This window comes from Oculina patagonica, chromosome 1, assembly GCF_052425735.1.
Source record: "Oculina patagonica isolate OP01 chromosome 1, crgOcupat, whole genome shotgun sequence".
Taxonomy (NCBI): domain Eukaryota; kingdom Metazoa; phylum Cnidaria; class Anthozoa; order Scleractinia; family Oculinidae; genus Oculina; species Oculina patagonica.
In genome coordinates this window covers 18,315,308-18,336,940 of record NC_135758.1, presented here as the reverse complement: position 1 = coordinate 18,336,940, position 21,633 = coordinate 18,315,308, and the positions used below count along the sequence as shown (strand labels likewise).

At 36.9% G+C, this 21,633-nt stretch overlaps 2 protein-coding genes across 2 annotated transcripts; one reads left to right on the top strand and one right to left on the bottom strand.

Moving 5' to 3' along the window:
* Positions 1–110: 110 nt before the first annotated feature.
* Positions 111–8,979, bottom strand: LOC144636825 (uncharacterized). Its single transcript, XM_078496029.1, has 3 exons — positions 6,552–8,979; positions 1,695–5,978; positions 111–220 (listed from the first exon to the last, which is right to left on the bottom strand). The coding sequence occupies exons 1-3, from the start codon at positions 8,932–8,934 to the stop codon at positions 111–113; spliced, it is 6,777 nt and encodes a 2,258-aa protein (XP_078352155.1). The 5' UTR covers positions 8,935–8,979.
* Positions 8,980–17,159: 8,180 nt separating this feature from the next.
* LOC144648986 (QRFP-like peptide receptor) lies at positions 17,160–19,088 on the top strand. The gene has a single exon (XM_078508440.1). It carries the CDS (start codon positions 17,160–17,162, stop codon positions 18,123–18,125), a length of 966 nt encoding a protein of 321 aa, XP_078364566.1. The 3' UTR covers positions 18,126–19,088.
* The last annotated feature ends 2,545 nt before the right edge of the window (positions 19,089–21,633 follow it).

The following is a 21,633-nucleotide window of genomic DNA, read 5'->3' as shown; positions in this document are numbered from 1 at the left end:
AATGCATCTTGATTAACTCTTGTTTAAATGCAGCTGATATTTGTCTTCACTGACTATACAATCTGTGATGCAGGATAAGACCAATAAGTCCAAAACATTGTTACTACATTTTAGAGGTAATACGACACTACAAGTGAAGTCCAGCAAGTAAGGTTGATACAGTATCTTGATGTACTCTTGTTTAAATGCTGCTGAAAGTTGTCTACACTGACTGTACAATCTGTGATGCAAGATATACAGTCCAATAAGATATGTTATCATTTGGAGGTGATACACACATACAGTACAAGTGGACTCCAGGAAGTAAAGTTGATACAGTGGTGAGCCAGTGAAGACCTCCGATTGAAGGGTCTTTTCATTGGTGAATCCGGAGATGTTTAACACAGTTTCTTTTCAACTTGAATGTTACCGCTACATGGTTGTTGCTGTGTGTTGTTTCAATATCTGTAGATAATAATGTAGATTGAAAGTGTTGGACATAACATGGCAATCAGTGGATTCTCTGAAGACTGTATCTTGTGCATTTTCTTGTTGTTTTACATTTCTGTTCTGTAAACATAATAAAAGAAAAAAAATAATTAAAAATATTAATAATTTTTTAACAATAACTAATACAATGCACGTGCAATATTATGAGGTAACATACATGTATTTATACCGGTAACTTACATATCACGACTACGTGTACATGTAGATGCAGGGATGTTGCTAACGGCCGGCTGCCAGCCAATTTCACCGGTTAAAAGACTACTTATGGTAAATACAGCTGAAATTTCACATGAAAACCAAGACTTAGATAAACTTTTAGTGCTACGAAGGCCATAAAAGCCAACTGGCTTGTTGATGAGCCGGCTTAGTGTTTTCTTAGCAACATCCCTGTTAGATGTCACATCGATCATTATTAACATACATGTGTAATTACATGGACCAGAACAACAAATAACTACATTGTGTACTGTTCGTATACTTACCTAATAAGTACAGTTGCAATATGGTGGGTTTGTGACCCAAAGGGTCACAAGGAGGGGTGTGTGACCCAAATGGTCACAAGGGACTCAAAGGAGCCGTTACACAAATTTATTTAGACACCAAGGCTGATGAACTACAACACCTTAAAATGTAACACAAGTAGATACTAAATTCATTTAAATTTTCTTTCTTTCTGAAACACATACTTTACATGTAATTTATGCTTCCTTAAGACCTAATAGTGATCATTACAAATTTCTCCTCACAATGTCAATACTAAATTAAGAGAAGAGGTTAGGAGAATTACACTGTAATAAAATGGTCACCAAAGGGAAATTGCTTTGAACTTTTAACAAATTCTCCAAACAATTGCTATACGAAAATGTATGGAGATCAGTCAGGAGAATTTGTATGTGGATGATGGGGCATAAAAGGTTAATCATTTACTAGTCATTATAGCCTACAAAAATGTACATGTTTCTACTCTTTTTTGGTTGCTATCCACACAGCTTTATGGTCACTAAAGTATGTCTCGAGAACACCAGTTTGGACTCTTGATTCATTTAGATTTGTATAAATGTGATCAATTGTAGTTCTGTTATCAGTGGTAAAGCTTGAAATAAGTTGTTTATATCCATATGTTACAATCATTTGATTATGTATACTGCTGTTTTGTACACCATCATTAAAATCAATGTTAAAATCACCAAGTATTATATGAAAACGTTCTGTTGACATAATGGAATGAAGTTCTCTCAATGCTTGAAGCAAATGTCTCATTGGCACTTTTGGTGATCTATAAATGCCAGCAATAACAACATCTGGCAGACATTCAACTTTAATAATTGTTATTTCAACTCCATGCATATTTTGACATTTAGGATATTCATCATAACACTGAGCTCTGGTATAAACTGCAGTTCCATAGAATGGTCTTTGTGTATGCAACTGCCTATCAAACAATGCATCGTTTCTAAACAAGGAGAAGTCATTAATTTCAAATTCGTCATTTTGGTCAAACACCCACAATCTAGTTTCAACAAAGATATTTATATCTGCTGCCTTAACATTGAAATCATTTTTCACATCTGATATGTGCTTGTGAAGAGAACGTGCATTAAGAAAGACTATCTTGACAAAATTCTCACCAATGTCTGCAAGGGATATTATAGACGGCTGAAGATAAGCTGCTGTTCGCAATCTCTGCATTTCATTCTTAACTTTGTTACTCACAGTTATCTTTTTTTCATTGAGATTCTTTATATGCAATCCATCAATGGTAGTAACTCTGCTTAATGCAACATAATGAATGTGAGGAATAGCTCTTCTTGAAGTAAGATCAACTACAACCTTGGTTTCAGTGTCACCCTGAGAACGGTGAATAGTTTTTCCTGCAGATTGCCGTAAAGGAAATTGTTTTCGAACGATCTGAGCAGCTTTACCTCTTCCTACAAAAAATGTTACACAAACAGGTTTTATTGGTGTCCAACTCTGCTGGATATTATCACTGTAAAGGCTTCTATTTTCATTCCGAGTTTTCTCTCCAACTTTAGCATGATCAAATTCAACCCAAACAATTCCATCAGGACAATCAGAATTTAGCAGACTAATAAATCTCACTAAACCTGCACTACCATTCGTAAGACCATCATCCAATCTGATGTTTTGACAGACCTCAATCCTTTCATTTTCTGCAATTGCAAGACAGGCTGCTAATTGCATAGTTTTTCGTGGATCATCTGGAACCTGTTTCAATAGCCGTGCCTTTAATTCCTCAGACTGAGCACCAATGACACTATCAACTGCCTTGACAATAAATTTTCTGCCAGCTGCAGAATTATAAACTGACTTGTTAAACTCATCAACTCTGTCATTTTGAATGAATAGGTGGGGAGAATGTCTGAGATAGTTCTGATCAGGATCTTCAACGATTCTTGCTCTCAGTATATTCAAGTCATTCTCAGTGTGAATACCCTCACGCAGCCGGTTAAGAATTTCTGCAAACTCGCGACTCTCTCTTTGACGCATAATTTCATGTAATTCAAACATCTGAAAATGTTTCTGCCACAGATTAGCTGCTAAAGGAGCATAATCATTCTCCAAATCTTCAAAAACATAGCCATCAAATACTGGTTGAAGTTGAAACAAATCTCCAACTGCTATAATACTCACTCCTCCAAAATCATTATCTGTACCTATGATATCTTGGAGTCTTTTGTTAATTTGAATATTAAACATGGAATTTCTTACCATTGATACTTCATCAATGAAAATTATCTTCAAACCAGCAAATTTACATCTCAAGGAATTCAAACGACTGGCATCAAGCTTCTTATAAATCTTTAAGGACTGGTTTGCTGGCACTGCTAATGCTGTATGGATTGTACTTCCTTGAATATTATAGGCAGCTTTACCAGTCGGAGCAACTAGAATAGCTGTAATTTGATGAAAATCAACACCAGCTCTTGTGTTTAAATATTTGTAAACTGCTTGAAACAGTACTTTAGTCAAGTGAGATTTTCCAACTCCAGCGCCACCAGAAAGAAACAAATAGAAGGGTTCACTGGTTGTCTTCACAAGGTGTAAAACATGGTAGAAAAAATTTAACTGCTCGACATTTAGAGAACGAACAGCTTCCCTATACTCTTCATCTGGCAATTCATCAAATGAGATATTATGTTCATAATTACTAGTAGTACTAGCAGGAATTCCCAGATCTCCAGAAAGATCATAGTTCCCTACTTCTTCTGTGTTGCATACATGTTGACATTCATTTTCTGCAAGGTGACTCAGTTCTACATGTTGTGTGTTTGGAGCTACACAATCCCACATATCATCAGTGCTTTCTATAGTTTGTACATCATCTAATGCTTGCTCTAGTTGTTCACTACATGGTGCATACTGAGCCATTTGGTCATTTATCTGTTTTTTCAATATCTGACACCTCTCCATGTAATTCTCACAGTCTCCTAGCAAATCAGTATTTTCATCTCTCCAAGCAGTAAATAACATTAGCAGCTCACGATAGTGCTTTTCAGGATGACTTTCTCTATTAAACCATACACTTCTTATTACCCTAGCTTTTGACCGCTTCTGAGGTTCTTTTTTGCCCTTCTTTGATGTCAGCTCATTGCTACATGTATCAGTAATGTCTTTACCAACATCATCTTCATTGTTATCATCATCAAATATTTCTAATGGCAAACCATCAACATCAGTATTTTTGGATTTTTGTAGATTTTTAAGGTTTGAATTCCTATTGTCATACCAAGCGGCCCAATCAGCTAATGTCACATTCTCTAGACAAGATGGCCTTTTAGTATACCTTTTTATCAAGCCACCTGATTCAATATCTTCAGACTCATCTTCTAGCTGCTGTATGTCATCCATCGATTTCAAAAGACACACTCTTTCATCTGGTAAAGCTGTATTGATAAACACCACTTCACGAGAGGAGCGTCGCATTGGTAACTGAAGTACGATATATACCGCCTCTTGTGCACTTATTTCAACATTGTTTAAGAATTTGTTACCGATGTCACGCACTTGCTGTTTAATACTCAAATTTCCTTCTCGAGCTTCCTCACATGCTTTTCTCAAAAGTTCACTCATACCTCTCTGTGCCTTTGATACGTAAGAAACAACATATGTTGCACAAGAGTAGATATCTAGGATAAATTGGACATCCATGTTTGCTCTCCATGCAAGCAAGCAGTGCTTGTTATAATTATTGATTCGAAGTTCGTTTGGCTTTCGTTTCAAAAAAATTGTTGCCCTACTTAGGGAAGATCGAATAGCCAGAATATATTCTTCTTCAGCGACCGCAAGTTCATTAAGAAGTTTTTCAAATGAAATATTCTCTCCTTCCCTCATAGTATTAAGTTTTTCATTGATTTCTTTCCAAGTAGCCTTGTGTTGATTCAAAAGACTTGTATTCTCAATGTCACTTAAAGGATACAATATTTGAGTGCTTTTCATTGGAGGCTGAGGAAAATTAAATCTGCACTGTTTTTGAAACTTCTTTTTACAGGTAAATGAATGTTTATGTTCTTGACGAGAAACTAATTCATCTAGTTCACAGCCACTTGCAGGTTTTGAACAAGAAATGATTTTATCAACAAATTCACAAACTTTTTCGTCTGAATCTTCACCAAACTTTGGTGCACCTTCAATCCATAAAAGCATATGAATGTGTGGCGAGCCACGTTGTTGAAATTCAACTCGATAAAACCAATCTGCTATTTTCCCCAGTGGTGCACAATCACTTTGCAAAAATTTTACAATTAGTTGCTGAACTTGGAAATCAAAATGCCTTGCACATGTGACGGGATCACTTTGAATTAACCTTGACTTTTCCTCCCATGACAAGGCATTTAATTCATCATCTCTGTATACTTGGTGATCAATTAATTCACCTAACATTCTTAACAGATGATTCCACTTTGTTTCAGCTGCAGAAAAGCTACAAAAAAGTGTCGCAGATCCAAGTTGCCTTATCATGGCAAATAGATCTCTCTTAGACTTCTCAAAGTATGGTGGGGAACCACGAAGAGCTCTTAGAAATCGGTACCCTTCATTCAAATGAACTAATTTGTCTAAAGCACCTTCTTTTTTTAACTCGCCTGCTGTTAGTCTCTTTCCATTTGTTTTATGCTTTCGCAATGCAATCTGGCACTTGCCTAAAATTATTTTCATTTGCAGCTTTTTCAGTTTAAAGAAAATATTTTCCATACACTGAGCAACTCTACGATCAGAACGCCTTAACTCTGATTTGCAAATGTCACTATAATACACAGGTACATTTCTTTCCTTATTATCTGCTCTTGCGTGACCACAGAATATACCAGGATATGCTAGCTCTTCGCAATATTGGTCTTTGAAAATACTAATTGGATGATTGCTTTCACCTGGTGCAAAGTTCAAAACCTTTTCACGTTCACAATCTTCTACAAAGTCCGGGGATGTTAACATTGTGTCCAAAGTACCAGCACACATTTCAGATTCATCCACTTCATTCCAAGGGTCATTTACCTCCATTTCAGTTGGACAGGAATCCTTACAAAGATCTCTACTAGATAAATGCACATCTGTTTCACTAGATAAGCACCTTGATACATTCAAAGTTACTGGTATACCTACTAACGCTTTAAGAGAAATAGTGTTTGCTAATCCATACCCTTTCAAACATGTTTCTACAAGAACAACATTTTTGGGATCAAGCATTTTATATCTGAACAGTTTGACCACAACGGAAGTACTTACATTAGCTGTTGCTTCACTGAATTGAGAGGATGCATCATCTTCCATTGGTGGTAGATCATGTACAATGGCCATGTGTTCACTAAAAAGTGATTGCTCTTTTTCCCAGGCACTACACAAAGAACAAAAGAAAACCACTTCATTACTATTACAGTCATTTTTATGAAAAAATGGAATATAGTTACTCTCCTCACAACACTCAGTATCAGTTTCTACTCCATGATCATACAAAAGATGATTTTCTAAATTCATTGAGTCTATTAAAACTTGTTCACAGTCAAGGCAAATAAAAACTTTACCAAATTGAAATGAAAGCAATCGACTGTGTTCTGAAAAAGATTGCACAGTGGTATTCAGTGACTTAATTGAAGCTATAGGTGTATTGTTTTCTGTAAGGTTGCTTGAACTGCTGCAAGCACTATCATTTGACATGTCATTTTCATTAGACCCTGCAAACAAACCATTCCAATCTGGGTCCAGTTTGATACTTTCTTTCTTGTAAAGTGCACCATTTTCAGTCAACCACTTAGCTGCTTCAAAAACTTTGGATGGTCTTATGTTTTGAGACAGGACATAATTCTTGTATTTTAATTTTCTCTTAAGCTGCACTTTGATAGTGTCTGTTTCAGTTGATAGTCTTGGTAAGATATTCACAGTATTAACAACATCAGCAGGAACATTCACTATGTTGCCATGAATTTTATATTGCTTTCCCCTAGCTGCTTCGTGTATCTTTTGAAAGATCAATCGTGGTGATACAAGCCTCCACTCTAGTTCTGTTAAGTCTAAATGGTCAGGTTTATGTGGAAAACTCATTTTATTCTGGACTGCACATGGAGGCACTTTATTCTGCTTCAGGTGATTATAACATGTATGACAAACCCATTGAGCTGTACAACACTGTTCATCTTTTCTTATGCATCTTAATACAGCTTCGTTATTAAGTTTTAGTACAGTATCAGTTCTGACAAGACTATGTTTGTACCATAACTGCTCACAACATGTGCAAACAAACGTTGGCCCTGAAGCAACCAGTTCACGAAAAATAACAACCAATTCATCACAAGATTTTTGTGTTTTGTCATTATTACAACCCTTTTTGGCCTTGTAAGCTTCTCTTCTTTTAATCGACCTCTCCTCTTTTTGTTGTTTAGTTTCAGTTTCCTTTACTCTTTGTTTTAATTCCCTTTTTGTCTTTAATCTTTTTTCTCGTTGCTCTTTGGTTTCAGTTTCCTTGCTTTTCCTATATCGTTCTCTTCTCTCTTGCAACCTATTTTCTCTCTGCTGTTTGGTTTCAGTTTCCTTGCTTTTCCTATATCGTTCTCTTCTCTCTTTCAACCTATTTTCTCTCTGCTGTTCGGTTTCAGTTTCTCGTCTTTTTCTCATTAGTTCTCGATGCTTCTTTAATTTATCCTCTCTTTGTTCTTTGCTCTCAATTTTCTTTTTTTTAATTTTTTGTTCCTTGGGCTTTCTTAACCTATTTTCTCTCTGCTCTTTGGTTTCAATTGCTTTTTTTCTATCATACTGTTCTCTATACATTTGTGACATATTGTTCCTTTCACCACATGTTTCAGCTTCTTTCCTTGCAGTTTTCTTTTCTCTAAACATCAGCAAGCTTTTTTTGTGTTCTTCTGATTGTGCTTGTTTTCTCTTTCTGCTATTGTTAACTACATTTTCTTTTCTTATGTCTGATTCAAAATTGTGACATTGACTTTGACTGCATGATCCCTGGCACCCTACAGTGTTATCTGTTGTAGAAAATGGTACACTTAGAGCACTAGAACTTGTGTACCTGCAGTTTTGATTAACTGATAAATTTTCAACTTTCATACCCAACACTTCAAATGGCACTACATTCTTTTCTCTGTAGAAGTTTTGCAGATACTGCACCATTTCCTGTACACTAGTAAATTCCAACAGTACTGCTGTTCCATTTGCAGCAATGTTACCATGGATATCTCGTGAATGAGAATCAAAAATTCTATAATTACCTTTGTTGTCAATAATAATAGCAACCGTATTGATTTCAACAGTCAACAGAAAGGCATCATAGTCTTTTATTAACATATTTAGTACATGTTGCAATGGGAAAAAACAGTCTCTTACATCAGACATGTGTAAATCGCCAGCAAAACTGCTGCTAAAATTAATGGAAAAGTTTTCGTCATTTATGGACAATGCAGATGGAATCTCAGATAGCAACAATCTGTCTTTCCCTACTGACTTGCTAATATGAGAATAAAGCACATTGCCTTGAATCAAAACTTCATTTAGCTGATCTCTTGACCACGATGCATTATTTTTACAATTGTAAACAACTGCAGTTAGGCACATCGCTACGCATTGGTTGCCAGCATTTCTTCCAAACAGTGCAACATCACCTTGATTATAGTCAGCCGTGACAGTTTTTGACGAATTCACAACGTAAAAAGGGCCAGGATTCATCTCAACATCATTGGCAAGTCGAATCAACAAGGGAATATAGAAACGATAAAGACAAATTTGTGTAAACCAAAGCCTAGCGTAATAAGCCATTTGCCATGAACGGATTACTCTTTTTAATGTTGGCAGATATATCGCTTCCAGGTAAAACATAAACAACAGCATAGACCAGAATTTCCCTTTCATACGATCCGAGTATTCTTTGGCCTTCAAATGAACGTCATGTAACCCCACTGCTGCTCTATATTGCATTAAAGACACCATAACCTACGGTAGTTAATACACGTTCAAGCAAATAAAACTTAGATAGCTCACCTTTCTATCTTTTGCAATCTCAGCAGTTTTGATAGTAAACTTCTTCTGTACTGATCACGTCTTCAGTTAAGCTCAAATCACAATGTCGCCAGTAGTTAAGATGACAAATATTTCAATTCTGACAGTGTTTATATTGCTTTCAATGGTTATATTCAGTTCAACTTCAGTTATGACAGGACAGGGTCTGACCAAAACAGCTCACCGACACGTAGCGTAGAGCTCGATGCGTAAACCACAATTTATGTAGACCCTCGACCTATCTCGTGTGCGAGTATGTCGATTTAGCTGTATGTGTGCACTACGAGTTCTTTATGTGTTTGTAGGTGAGCGCAAAAATATAACAGCTACAAATCTTGAAGTCAAGGCTTCTCGCTACAAGAAAATACTCACAAGTTCACAATCGCGCGACCAAGATGGCGGACAGGCAAATACAAATACCTCACGTGACCTGTCGCATGTGCTTTGTTACCAATCCTCTCTCCTCTCTCTGTTCTCTACGATATCGATACGATATTTGCCTTTTTTCTCGATATCGATATCGATATCGATATTATGACGTCCCTCTCGTACTGACGTCATTGGTATGTCACGTGATTTGTTTGACCATACAAAGGACAGTCCTGGCATTATAAATATTAGCCAGGAATGTTGATTTTTGGTCTTTTTGTTTCACTGTGGACTAGATCAAGTCAAGGCAATAGAAAAATGCAAATATTGACAAGAAAATCAATATTTGTTTGCGCAAAAGTGCATTTTTAAACCTCAGGTGCTGACCAGAAGACCGCAGGCTCAGGTCACGTGTTCAGTATCGAAAGTGCGATATTTTTCGAAAGTATCGATACTTTTCAAATTTGTCAAAATATCGATGTATCGAATATTTGGTATCGAGTATCGGCCCATCCTTAGTTCTCACACGAACGAACCCTCCATCGTGCCCTGGCATATAGGCGTCACCGCCTAAAAATAAAAGCTCCATTTGTGGGCCCAGTTCTCGGCCACCTTGGCCCAGTTCTCGGCCACTTTTGACGTAAACTTGTATTTCTTACCTCAGAAGAACCGCAGGAACTTGAAATTTCTCCCAGAGCAAGCTACATTATTCAGCTTTTTGGTGTAAAGCTATCGACCGGTCAAAAATTAATTTGTCCGAGCAATAATAAAAATAAAAGCTCCATTTGTGGGCCCAGTTCTCGGCCACCTTGGCCCAGTTCTCGGCCACTTTTGACGTAAACTTGTATTTCTTACCTCAGAAGAACCGCAGGAACTTGAAATTTCTCCCAGAGCTAGCTACATTATTCAGCTTTTTGGTGTAAAGCTATCGACCGGTCAAAAATTAATTTACCCGAGCAATAATAAAAATAAAAGCTCCATTTGTGGGCCCAGTTCTCGGCCACCTTGGCCCAGTTCTCGGCCACTAAAAAGCTTGTGCGTAATTATCTGTAAAAAAAATGCTCAATTAATTTTCACAGTCATAAAATCACTCTGTAAACCTATTTATACTATATCGATCCCAAATTATTTTTATGATGCTTTGTTTTACTTTAGAAAAGAAGGATTTTAACGCGCCTAGTTGCCTATGTGCAGGTTCTGGCAAAACCGCATTGTGTGACCCGTTCATTTAGATGGTTTATTTTGCAGTGAAAAGGTCTTGAAAGATTTAGGTGTTGTAGAAATAATAGACAAGACAAGAGTCAGCTCAAAACTTAGAGATAAGATTGAACTTTATTTTTAAAACATTTATTTCTTTCATTCTGGCAGCAGCAGATGAAATTATATTAAAAACCAAGCGCTAAGCTGTGATAGCGAGCAGGGTGGCCGAGAACTGGCAAATACGCAAACGTCGCAAGAAAAAATTTCGAAGTAAATTAAGACCAAAAAATACAACGGTTCAACGAAAAGTTAACTAAAGCAGAAAGCTAAATTATTCTACGTTTCACATGCCAAAAATTAGCTCGTATGGTGGGGGCTTTTGGATAAAATAGGAATTTAACTACATCCATGAATTTGGAGCCGTAAACAAACAACTTTTTCGGGAATGCAAATTCACCTACCTCCGCGTAAACTCGACGTGTGAGCTTTCTATATCGAATTGAACGATCAAACTCAAGATACTTAAAGCACATGAATCAGTCTATCGTTTGAAGGAAATACCTTTTTCTTTTGATTCAACTGGAGTGTGAAAAAACGCGTTAAACACAAAGTGGCCGAGAACTGGGCCCCATACTGTACTGATAATTGCACTTACTTTGACAAGTTAAAGTTATTTTTGTAAATGAAAAAGGTAACGTCATTGATGTCACGCAGTGTTTTTTTTTTAGCAAACTAGATGGTTTGCTGGTTTCTGACTATGAATGGGGGTGTGATCTTGCGGTATATTTTTTGAGCCTGACTCCGCCGTAAAACTTTTTTTTATTTAGCAAGAACTGTGTCGATTTTCATTTCTGAACAATTGGTCGTCAAGTCGTTTGTCACAAAGAGTAGAATGTTTCGGTACAGCATGTTTTGGAATTATTTTAGATTCGGTTAGTAAGATGCTTCTGAAGACCTGAGCAAAACATTGGGAATGTACAGTATTAATAGGAACTTGAATGGAATTTTTCACAAGTTGGATAAAGGTATCAACTGAAAAAAATGGAATTCAAAATGAGAACTTGGATTTTGTTGTAATTAAATTTTATCGCGGATTGGATGCATAATATCACGGCTTTGAAAGTCTTCAAATAATTAGAAAGGTTCCTTTCTTCCTTTTGATCTTATTGTTATTTTCATGTATTGATTATTCGAAAGTGGTTTTCGTTGATACGAAAAAAAAAACGGGTTTTCACTGAATTGCTTGAAGTATTTTTAGACGTGATAATATTGGCTTAATCAAATTACATTGTGCACGAAATATTTGTTATTCTTTTGTCTTGAAACTTTGAGGAAATTGAAATTTTTGTTTGACAGTAGTGTATGAAAGGCATTTTATAGAACTGAATAAAAAATAAGAAACATTGATAAAGGTTATTTCAAAGATTTATTTTGCCTGATTTTGAAGGGTTTCAGGAGTTTTAAAGAGTGCTGGTAAACGGCTGTATGTTGTTTGTGATTACGGATCTTATTTAGTTTCGAACGCTCTAATTTTTGAAAGGTTAAAACAGGTTAAAACCGGGCGGTTTCATGAGTTTTTTGGGTAGAAAGGTACGGTGGTGGTCAAAAAAAAAAAATGTTTAGAAAGGAATGACTGTAGTAGCACGTAAGTCGGAGGTTTGCGTGAGTCACGGGGTATAGTATGCGTGAGCTGGATTTCCGGCGTCATAACGGCATGTTTTGTTTACTGAAAGATACACTCGACGTTTAGTTAGCTTAGTCGGCTTGGGAAACTATTTTAAAAATGAATGTTGTAATAGTTAATTAATAGTAATCTAGAATTAACCCACTCTCGATTGGAGTCTGTTCTGGATTCGCGCTACCTTTTCGCCGCGAAGGAATTTTGTAAAATTTCGCTAGTGGAAAGAGGTACTGTAAGAACAGTATCAATAACTCAAAAGGAGGAACTTCTTTGTAGCTCTGAATTAAGACGTATGATAAAATTTTAGAATAAGAAACTTTCGATATATGGTTTTCATATTGTTTTTGTCAATTTCCTTTTGTGGCAGATTTTTTGAGAATCAGCTTTTCTTTCGTGTGATGACAGACACAGGACAGAACGAGAGGTGGATGAGAAAGATGCCGAAGATGAATAGGCACCGAAAAACGACAAGAACCGTCAAGGACTTATCTTTAGAGGGCGGGGAGTTTTGGCATACTGTATTTCGAGGACTGGACTGGACTAGTAAAACGCGGACTAGTAAAACGCGGACTTGTAAAACGCGGACTAGTATAACGCGGACTAGTAAAACGCGGACTTGTAAAACGAGGACTAGTATAACGCGGACTAGTAAAACGCGGACTTGTAAAACGGGGACTAGTAAAACGCGGACTCAGGTAAAACGCGGACTTGTAAAAAGCGGACTAGTAAAACGCGGACTTGTAAAACGAGGACTAGTAAAACGAGGGCTTGTTAAGCACGGACTTGTAGAACGCGGACTTGTAAAACAAGCGCTTGTAAATCGGATAAAACTAAACGGTTTAGCGAGCGAAACAATTTGTGTTTGAAGCTCTTGTGTGTTTCTTCGACGGCATATTTCTAGCTTTTTTGAGCACTCTATGGTCTGTTTTAGCGTGGAGATGTTTTTGCAGTATAGCACATGTTCGTTCTGCAAACCCCTACTAAAACAACAGGATTGATGCTATGAGTTGTGTGCATGTTTCTTTCTTTCCACTACTTGACGTCTGTTGAGTGCAGTCGTTTGTATTGCTCGCACGAGGTAGAACGGGGCCCGTCCAGAAATCAACAGTCAATCGTAAATAAAGGTGACGGGCCAACACGACTCCTACGTTCGTGACATTAGAATATTTGCCGTTAAATGTTTAAATTCGGTCTTTCGACCTTATTTGCTTCTGACTTCTTTCTGAGGGTACTGTTTTAATTTGGGGGCAGTATGTGGTAAATAAAGGTGACGGGCCTACACGACTCCTACGTTCGTGACATTAGAACATTTGCCGTTATATGTTCAAATTCGGTTTTTCGACCTTATTTGCTTCTGACTTCTTTCTGAGGTTACTGTTTTTTTGAGACATTATGTATTGAAGAGAGCCGTAAGATGATTGTGGCCAAGGAATTCGAAGTGTCTAGAGGCGTTTTACAAGTCCGCGTTTTACTAGTCCGCGTTTTACTAGTCCAGTCCAGTCTACAAGTTAAAGACACATCAAGACCACCCCACTGTGAATTGCCATAGCACAGACAAAATTATAGTCAATATCTTATGTGTTTTTAAGAGAATTACATAAGAACCAAGGCATGTCTCGTCTTGCCTTACATTGACATGCAATAATTTGGAAATACTAAGCTCTTAACAGTTTAAGACAGAATCCATCAGGAATTTGAGTAACATTAATTTTAGTTACGCAAAAATTGAGCACCAGAATAATTTAAATCCTTGTGTTCTTTCATACCTTGTTAAAGGCTTGACATGTATAACATAACACCAACAACAGTTCTTTATCAGTGGGGATTGAAGAAAAAATGGAAACATCATCACACAGTTGACCCCCATGCAAAAACACTCCAGGATGTCACGGGACTGTTTGGTGTCCGTCTGCCAATTTCTAACTTCAAATTCCAATGTTAAATTCACATTAAATTTTCAATATTTCTTAGTTGTCTAAATTTTACTAATTCTTTTAAAAAAACTATCACCTGCCAAACATCCCCAAAAATCACTCAAAAAATTACAAAATACCGCAATACATAGATACATGGGATGAGTGAAGTTTCCTTGGATTCCTTGAAACACCAACAAGATATTTCCGTTTAAGGTGGCTGATAATGGGTTTCAGTATTTCCCAGTCCTTATACTTTTGTTCAGGACTAAAAGCCTTCATCAATTGCTATTACAGTAATGGTATGAAACAAATGTTCAATCATTCATCAACAAGTTGTGATCATTTTCTTGACAATAGTAGTTCCCCGGTAAACAGTTGTAGTACTGTCCCATCAAAGTGCAATGCCTGGAAAATACCGAAAAGCACACGACCTTCAGGTGAAACCGCACCTTACAGTATTACCAATACACTGCACTTTGCTAAGTCTTAAAACTTTACATTGTCTAGTCGTCTACTTCAATCGTTTATTTGTATTGTGTAAGATACATTTATAAATTGAAACCATCATGTCATTAAGTAATAATGCAATCTCGACAACGTTCTAGATATTATATTATGCACACTAATACAGCTCAATTCAAGCCCTGTGACTTACACAAACACAGTCGGACTGAGTGCTACTTAAGTAACTGCTTCGTGGTTTCTGCTGTACTGAACCCTGCCTTTCAAGGCAAAGCGCCCAATTTTAAGCTTCTCAAGCTTCTCAATGTTCTTGTTTTTAGAAATTTCTATCGCAAGCTGCAAAAATGCGAACTATAAATAAGAACAGTTTTTACAATTCTTTCAGCTTTACGATAAGAAAACAAACCTTCACTTAATAAATGGTGGTAGAGTTTTCTTGACTTACGAGAATGCTGCAGTCGAGTAAATGCTACCTTTAAGTGTTGAGTTTGTTTATAGTAATTGTTTGACCGATAATTTCATCCCAAATGAAATACCGTTTACATTTTATTTGGCACGCATTTTCGCTCCACGTAGGAATAACATCAATACAAAGCAACACTAACAAAAGGTCATTAAAATTACTGCATGTCATACACGCAAGAAAATCGAAAGATTTTTTGCTTCCAACGGCAAATTTAATGTTTACTTGAATAAAAATTCTGTCTTCAAATATTTCTTGTCCGTTTTGGTTTTGTTTTCTGTTCATATTTTTGCTTGGAAATTGAGTTTTGCGTAAACATATGCTTCATTACTGTAAAGCGTCTAATCTTAGCCGTTTTGATTTTGGGATTTGATTTATGAGAAGTTCTTGAAATGCAACCACCCTTTTGTGTTCGGAAACCTTTTAACCATCGCGTGTTGTAATAAAAAAAAAACAGTGATTCAAACCTCATTTATTGCCCACATTTTGTGACATTTTTAACGTTGCAAAAATTAAAAGATTTGTCGAAGAGTTATCAATCTGTCAGACCCGTAGCCTGCGTAGCAGGCGTCTGTGTACGTTTTTAAGAAAATTCTCGCAGAAAAAACCATCCCGAGATTCTGTCAATGAGCGGAAACTTCTAACAACACAACCTGATCATATGGTATCAGCTGTCCGTTTTCGCCGTTCCTTTTCCAGTTGACATACGAAAATTTGGCTTCATTTGGCTTCATGCCAAATGATTACCGCGTCTTTGGTAGAATACGTATAAGTGTGAGTGAGTGAGTGAGTGAGAACTTTATTTAAGTGTCAAAACCTTATAGCCTGGGAATAATACACAAAAAGACTAAAAAAACACTGTTTTACTAACTTTTCTATAAACATACGCTATTAAACAATTAGACTTGTTAAATTGTACCTATCGGTAAACAAACAGCTATTTCAAAAAGAAATAGTGTTTCGTTTCCGGGTCGCGGAACGTTAAGCATAATAATTATATAACTGAAAAAGCGGAAAGATTGATGAGAGATTGGTTTGTGAAATTTTTGAGAAGACCTTTGGGGCGAGAATGAGTATTACGGAAGATTGCGAAGCAGTGAAGTTTTTTGCACGCATTCAATTTCAGGTTTTCAGGTTCGCAGTTCGGCGGATTAGGCCTTAAAACGTACCCGGATTGCGGGTTTTTTGCGATACATTGAGCGGATTAGCGAAATTCGAAAATACAGCGGACCGTGGATTAGCTGAGAACTTTTGCGCGGATTCCGGTATCTCATGTCTCTCTGATCGTGGATACTAAAACGAAGTTCGAGTCACTTTGGTCCGTCTTCGTCGTTGTGTTGGTGAAATTGTCGCAGAAACAAGCAACAAAACGTCGTTAAAAAGTACATTAAAAACAACATCTGCTGTCCGTTGCAGTGAAACTATAACACACAAATTTTTTTAAGTTACGTGGATTCGGATTGGAAAGAAAATAGTGGCCGATTTACGGATTTGGCTAAAAACAAATTACATGGATCGGCGGATTTGCGTACGCCTATTTACCTACTCCTTTCAATTTGCCCTTGCCGGAGCGACAATTCTTCTGTGAGAGCAAACACGAGACAAAATTTACAAAGTCAACAATAAGGAAGAACATAGCTAGAATGTTTACATAACAATTTTACTGATGTAATGTAAAAAAAAACACGGAAATGGCTCTCTTTTTAATTTTTGACCAATACATCGCTTTAATAGAACTTAAAAGCATTGCAGTCGTCAGATATTTCTCTTTGTAATAATTCTCAATCTCTTTTCGTCTTCCTGACGATTATCTTTTGGATATTTGAAGAACATGTTTTTACCAGGTTGTTTGCCTTTGCTAAAACGTGTTGACATTGTGGTTACTGGCGTTCTTCTGATTGAATAGTAGCCCCCACTGTGTAAATAGTTCACACCGAATCCAAAACAATACCGATTCGTTTCTGAGGAAACGAAACAATTACGCGAGGGTTGTACCTTAAGATAGCGAGCCAGATGAAACATCATTTGTGAGAAAAATAGCTAAATGAAAACCTGAACAACGAGAATGTCGGCAAACGTGAACACAACGGCAAATGATACACAGCTATTGAACTGCTACAATCCTACAGCAAAAACAATGGGAACAATCGCCGCTTACTGCCTGATCCTTGCTGTTTCGATGGCTGGAAACATCTTCATCGCAACAATTGTCTACAAGACGAAAACTATGAGAAAACCCATTAACATTTTAATCGTAAACATGGCCATGTCCGATCTGCTGTTTCCGATTTTCCTGATCCCAGAGAAACTAACAGAGTTGTACGTCGACTCCTGGCTGATCAGTGGTCCTCTTGGCCAGGCCTTATGTAAGCTGGTGCCCTTTTTGCTATATGTCTCCCTTGCTGAATCTATTCAGAGCCTGGTTCTGATAGCAGTGGATCGATTCGGTGCTGTGGTATTTCCCCTCCGTTCCCCACTCATCAGTTCAAAGCTGTGCCACTTCTTCATTCTCGCCACTTGGATCGTTGCAATGGCTACTATCTCCCCTTTTCTCTTCACCTACAAACTTGTTGAATATCAAGGAGGGTTCATGTGTGTAGACCAGTGGAATGAAGTCTTTGGCGAGTCCTCATCTTATGCAAATTACGTGTTAGCAATATTTGTTGTATTCTTTTACACCCCGCTAGTGCTGATAGCCATACTTTACACGATAATCTATATAAAGCTTAAATCACAGACGATTCCAGGCGAGCAATCGGTCAACGCTGGAAAGCAACGCATCAAAAGAGAACGAAATGTGCTGAAGATGGCCATTGCTATTGTGTTAGGCTTTGCAGTATGCTGGCTGCCATTCAGTATCGGGTTCATTCTGGACCTTTTTGTATCGAACATATCGTCTTGTGGCTTCCAATACTTCTATTTTATTGCCTTTTTTATGGCTACAGCAAATTGTGCTATAAACCCTTGTATCTGTTTAATTTTCAGTACAAATTACCGCCAAGCATTAAAGAATCTTCTTCGATGCTTTTGAGCGCTCTAGACCGCATAATCAGGCCACACCGAGTCTAATTTAAGAAGTAGTTCAGTCGACGTAACAACAATTAACTAAACATCTTACCTCCTCTTGTAGTACAGATAGGTTAAACGGATGTTTTCGTAAAATGGACAAAAAGATACGCGATTCATGACTTTAAGTTTTAAATGATATAAAAACCGGATAGCCTAACCCAAGACGTGAATTGTAATTGTGCGCAAATTAAACTTGAATGAGGCAAAGAAAACCCTTATACCGTTTCGAGTACAACAGTTATATTTTGCTTTTCCACAATTTACCAGACATCACCGATAAATGCGGAAAAATTTAAGATTGTAATAACATAGACCGGCGTGTAGATAAAAGAAAATCTTTAGTTAACAGCTTCCCATTGAAAACAAGAAGATCAAGTAAGATCTTCCTCATGAAGCGATGATACTCCTGTACATTGTCGACCTGAAACTTGTAAATAACATTTATTTCAAAACTGCTATGTATTTGATTCAATATACACTGGACCATGTGGACACTTGCTTTACAGTCCGGTATTTTATAGTAATATTTCATCATTAGGCAGTTTTAGAACTGTCGACCTCAGTGTAACTTGTAAATAGTATTTATTTTAATGATCTTCAGTTTAATTTACTTAAGTCAATTGCACTTAGAAACTTTGTAGAACGGTTGTTTATTATAACCGACGCCGTTCTTTGGACACTGGCTTTGCAATTCGCCGTTTTGTAACTCTTGTGAACTCTATACATAGTACTGAATTTTGTTGTACATTCAGGAAGTTTTAGCCGACCTGAAACGTTTTTTCAAAACAGCTTTGTATTGTAGTTGTCTTGTAAACCCTCGATTGGTAATTTTCTTAAGTTAGGAAGCAACAAAAGGCGCAAAATAAAAGCACATTAGAGTAAATAAATTGATTGTGTTTCCACAGCCGTTTGAAACATCAAACGCAAAAACACGCATGCAGTCATTGATATTTAACTCTTTCTGAGAAAAACACAAATTTGGGTGACGTCTTTCTTAGCAACGGTTTGATTGACATAGACTTGCACCGTTTGCACATGTTTCAAGGTCCAAAACTTTGTCTCTGTTCATCCAAAAAGCTTCCTACTAATGACCAATCTCTCACAAAAAAGCAACAATAATAAGTAAATTTGGTGGATGAATACCATTAAAAGCGTAAAGTTGTTTTTTTTGTTCATAAATTGTCATATTTTTCTTCTTGGGAAGGAAGTGGTAGGCTTCACAGGGAGAGGGGAAGGGGGAGGCTTAGTAAAATATTGAACTTTCAGACGGCGGGTGGCTTATTAATGAAATGGTCTTAAAAGAAGGATCCAAGATGGGGGATAAATAGAGCTTTTGTGGTACTTGTCTTCGTCTCATCTTTTCGGTTTTTATTGTGATATGCTGAAAAAAAAACTACGCTGTGAAAATCACCTTTTATGATGTCTGGCCATCGACTAAAAAAACTAACCGCAAAAACTTACTGAAAATATAAAAATGTTTTTTAGTCTAATTTACAAGGGGCGCTTTTCAATCGCAGCAAATAGCTATTAAAATGTTAACTTAAAACTTTTGTAAGTTATTTCAGGTTAAAAAAGAGGAAACCACTGTCCCGACTCACAGCTTTATTTGACAGTCCCACGCTTGACAGCATTTTGGAGGAGTCAAAATATAAACAGCTCTTTAAGTTTTCCTCTTTCGGTCAGTTGTATACTGGCAAATACATCAGTCTGTCTTAGTTTACACACTTTGACAAACACTTTGGCAGAGGAGGAGCCAACTTAACAGCTCTTTATAAACAGTTCTTCAATTTTCCATCCGTTGGTTAATTGCATACTAGCAAATATATCTGTCTTAGTTTACACACTTTGGCAAACACTGACAACCAAGACCAATGCCAACTTGTAATTTTAATTACAGAATTGACGAAGAATTTACGCAGAATGAAATAAATTTATCGTAAAGGAGCGCTATTGAAAAGGTCATTCCGCTTTCAAAACACAAATAGACCAGCGTGTACACGGCGTTAACGTGCGACCAGATGAGGAATGACTCATTAGAGGAGAAATTGCCAATAAAATGGATCAGAACTTCTAGTTGAGCTATGTTAGAAGTTTAAATAGCACCGAATCGTGACGACGAGAAATTGAATTGAGTAGTTAATTATTCTTGAAGCTTAAAAAGCAGGTGTTGAAAATTTAACTATAGCCCCTGAGTGAAATAAATAATGTTTTAACGTTTCCCCTTTATTATTTGTCAGCATCTTTATTGGTCAGCTTGTAAATTGAAATTTATATGTAGTAGAGTTCATTTTTAACGGGAAGGGCTCGATCAATATTTAATGTTCGTGTTTTATCGCATAGAGAACTTGTTTATGCGTTTATATAAGAGCCTTTTATAATACAATCGTTACTGAAGAGGCGGTGAGGCTTTGCTTGCTTTAATTAGTTTTCCTAAAATAGGAGAACGCCTAACTTGTTTGTTGACTGTGTGGGAAGCCTGAACAGGAAGCTTCTGTCAATCACTTGCAAGATGTTATCACGTGCAGGTCTCGGATGTTTTCGTCTCAGACACCTGCTTTGCTATTTCAGACGACTTCAAGTTATTTAGCAAAATATACTGAGTATTCGCCTTTGCCGGCACCACCCGTCCTTTTGTTTCGAAGTATTTACATTACATGCATGACTCTGCTTACAGCCCCGCAAAGTAGCTTAGTGCGACTAAAAAGTTTTTGAAAATAAAGAATTCAACAGTTTTATATACGGTTCACAAAATATCCTAGACGATAAGCTTAAGGGACCTAAGAAGTTATCTGATAGATCATAATTATCCTGTATCCACGATTCATAGCGTCAAAAAAAAACCGTGATATTTAAAGAAATGTCATTTTTATAGCATAACGAATTTTATCAAGTAGTATAACCCTAGACTACAACAGTCACTACTCATAGATCATAAGGTGACAAGCGTAAAAAAAGAACAAGCGAGGAAAAACGACCACGCGAAAATTGAGGGCGCCCCAGTTTATGACCATTTTTCCCGCCCGCGACGTTCTTTGAGAGTAAGTCAAGACTATTATGGTCTTTTTAATAAATCAGTAACAAAACTTCTATAGGCCATGTTATGTCAGAAAAATCAGCCTTGAAATAAGACCGGTTAATTAAAATAGCACATTCGAAATATCAACAAAACCTGCTTTCACAGCAAAAAATCTTTTTAAGTGGTGTTTTGCAGAAAAGAAGCTCATCATATCACGCCTTATTATTGGTTTTACAAATATGTCAATGGAATATTTTATAACCTTGTACAACTGTAGGGTATCAGCAAGACAAATCATTGTCACTGTTTCAGTTCAACATAAATATACATAGCGGTACAACCGGGCAAAAAAAAGGAAAAATGCAAAAGAAGTTATCATAGAGGTTTTTCTTGTGGCAAGTATTTCAAATCAGGAGAAAGTGCAGCAATAACATTTCTTTTCGTTGAAGTATAT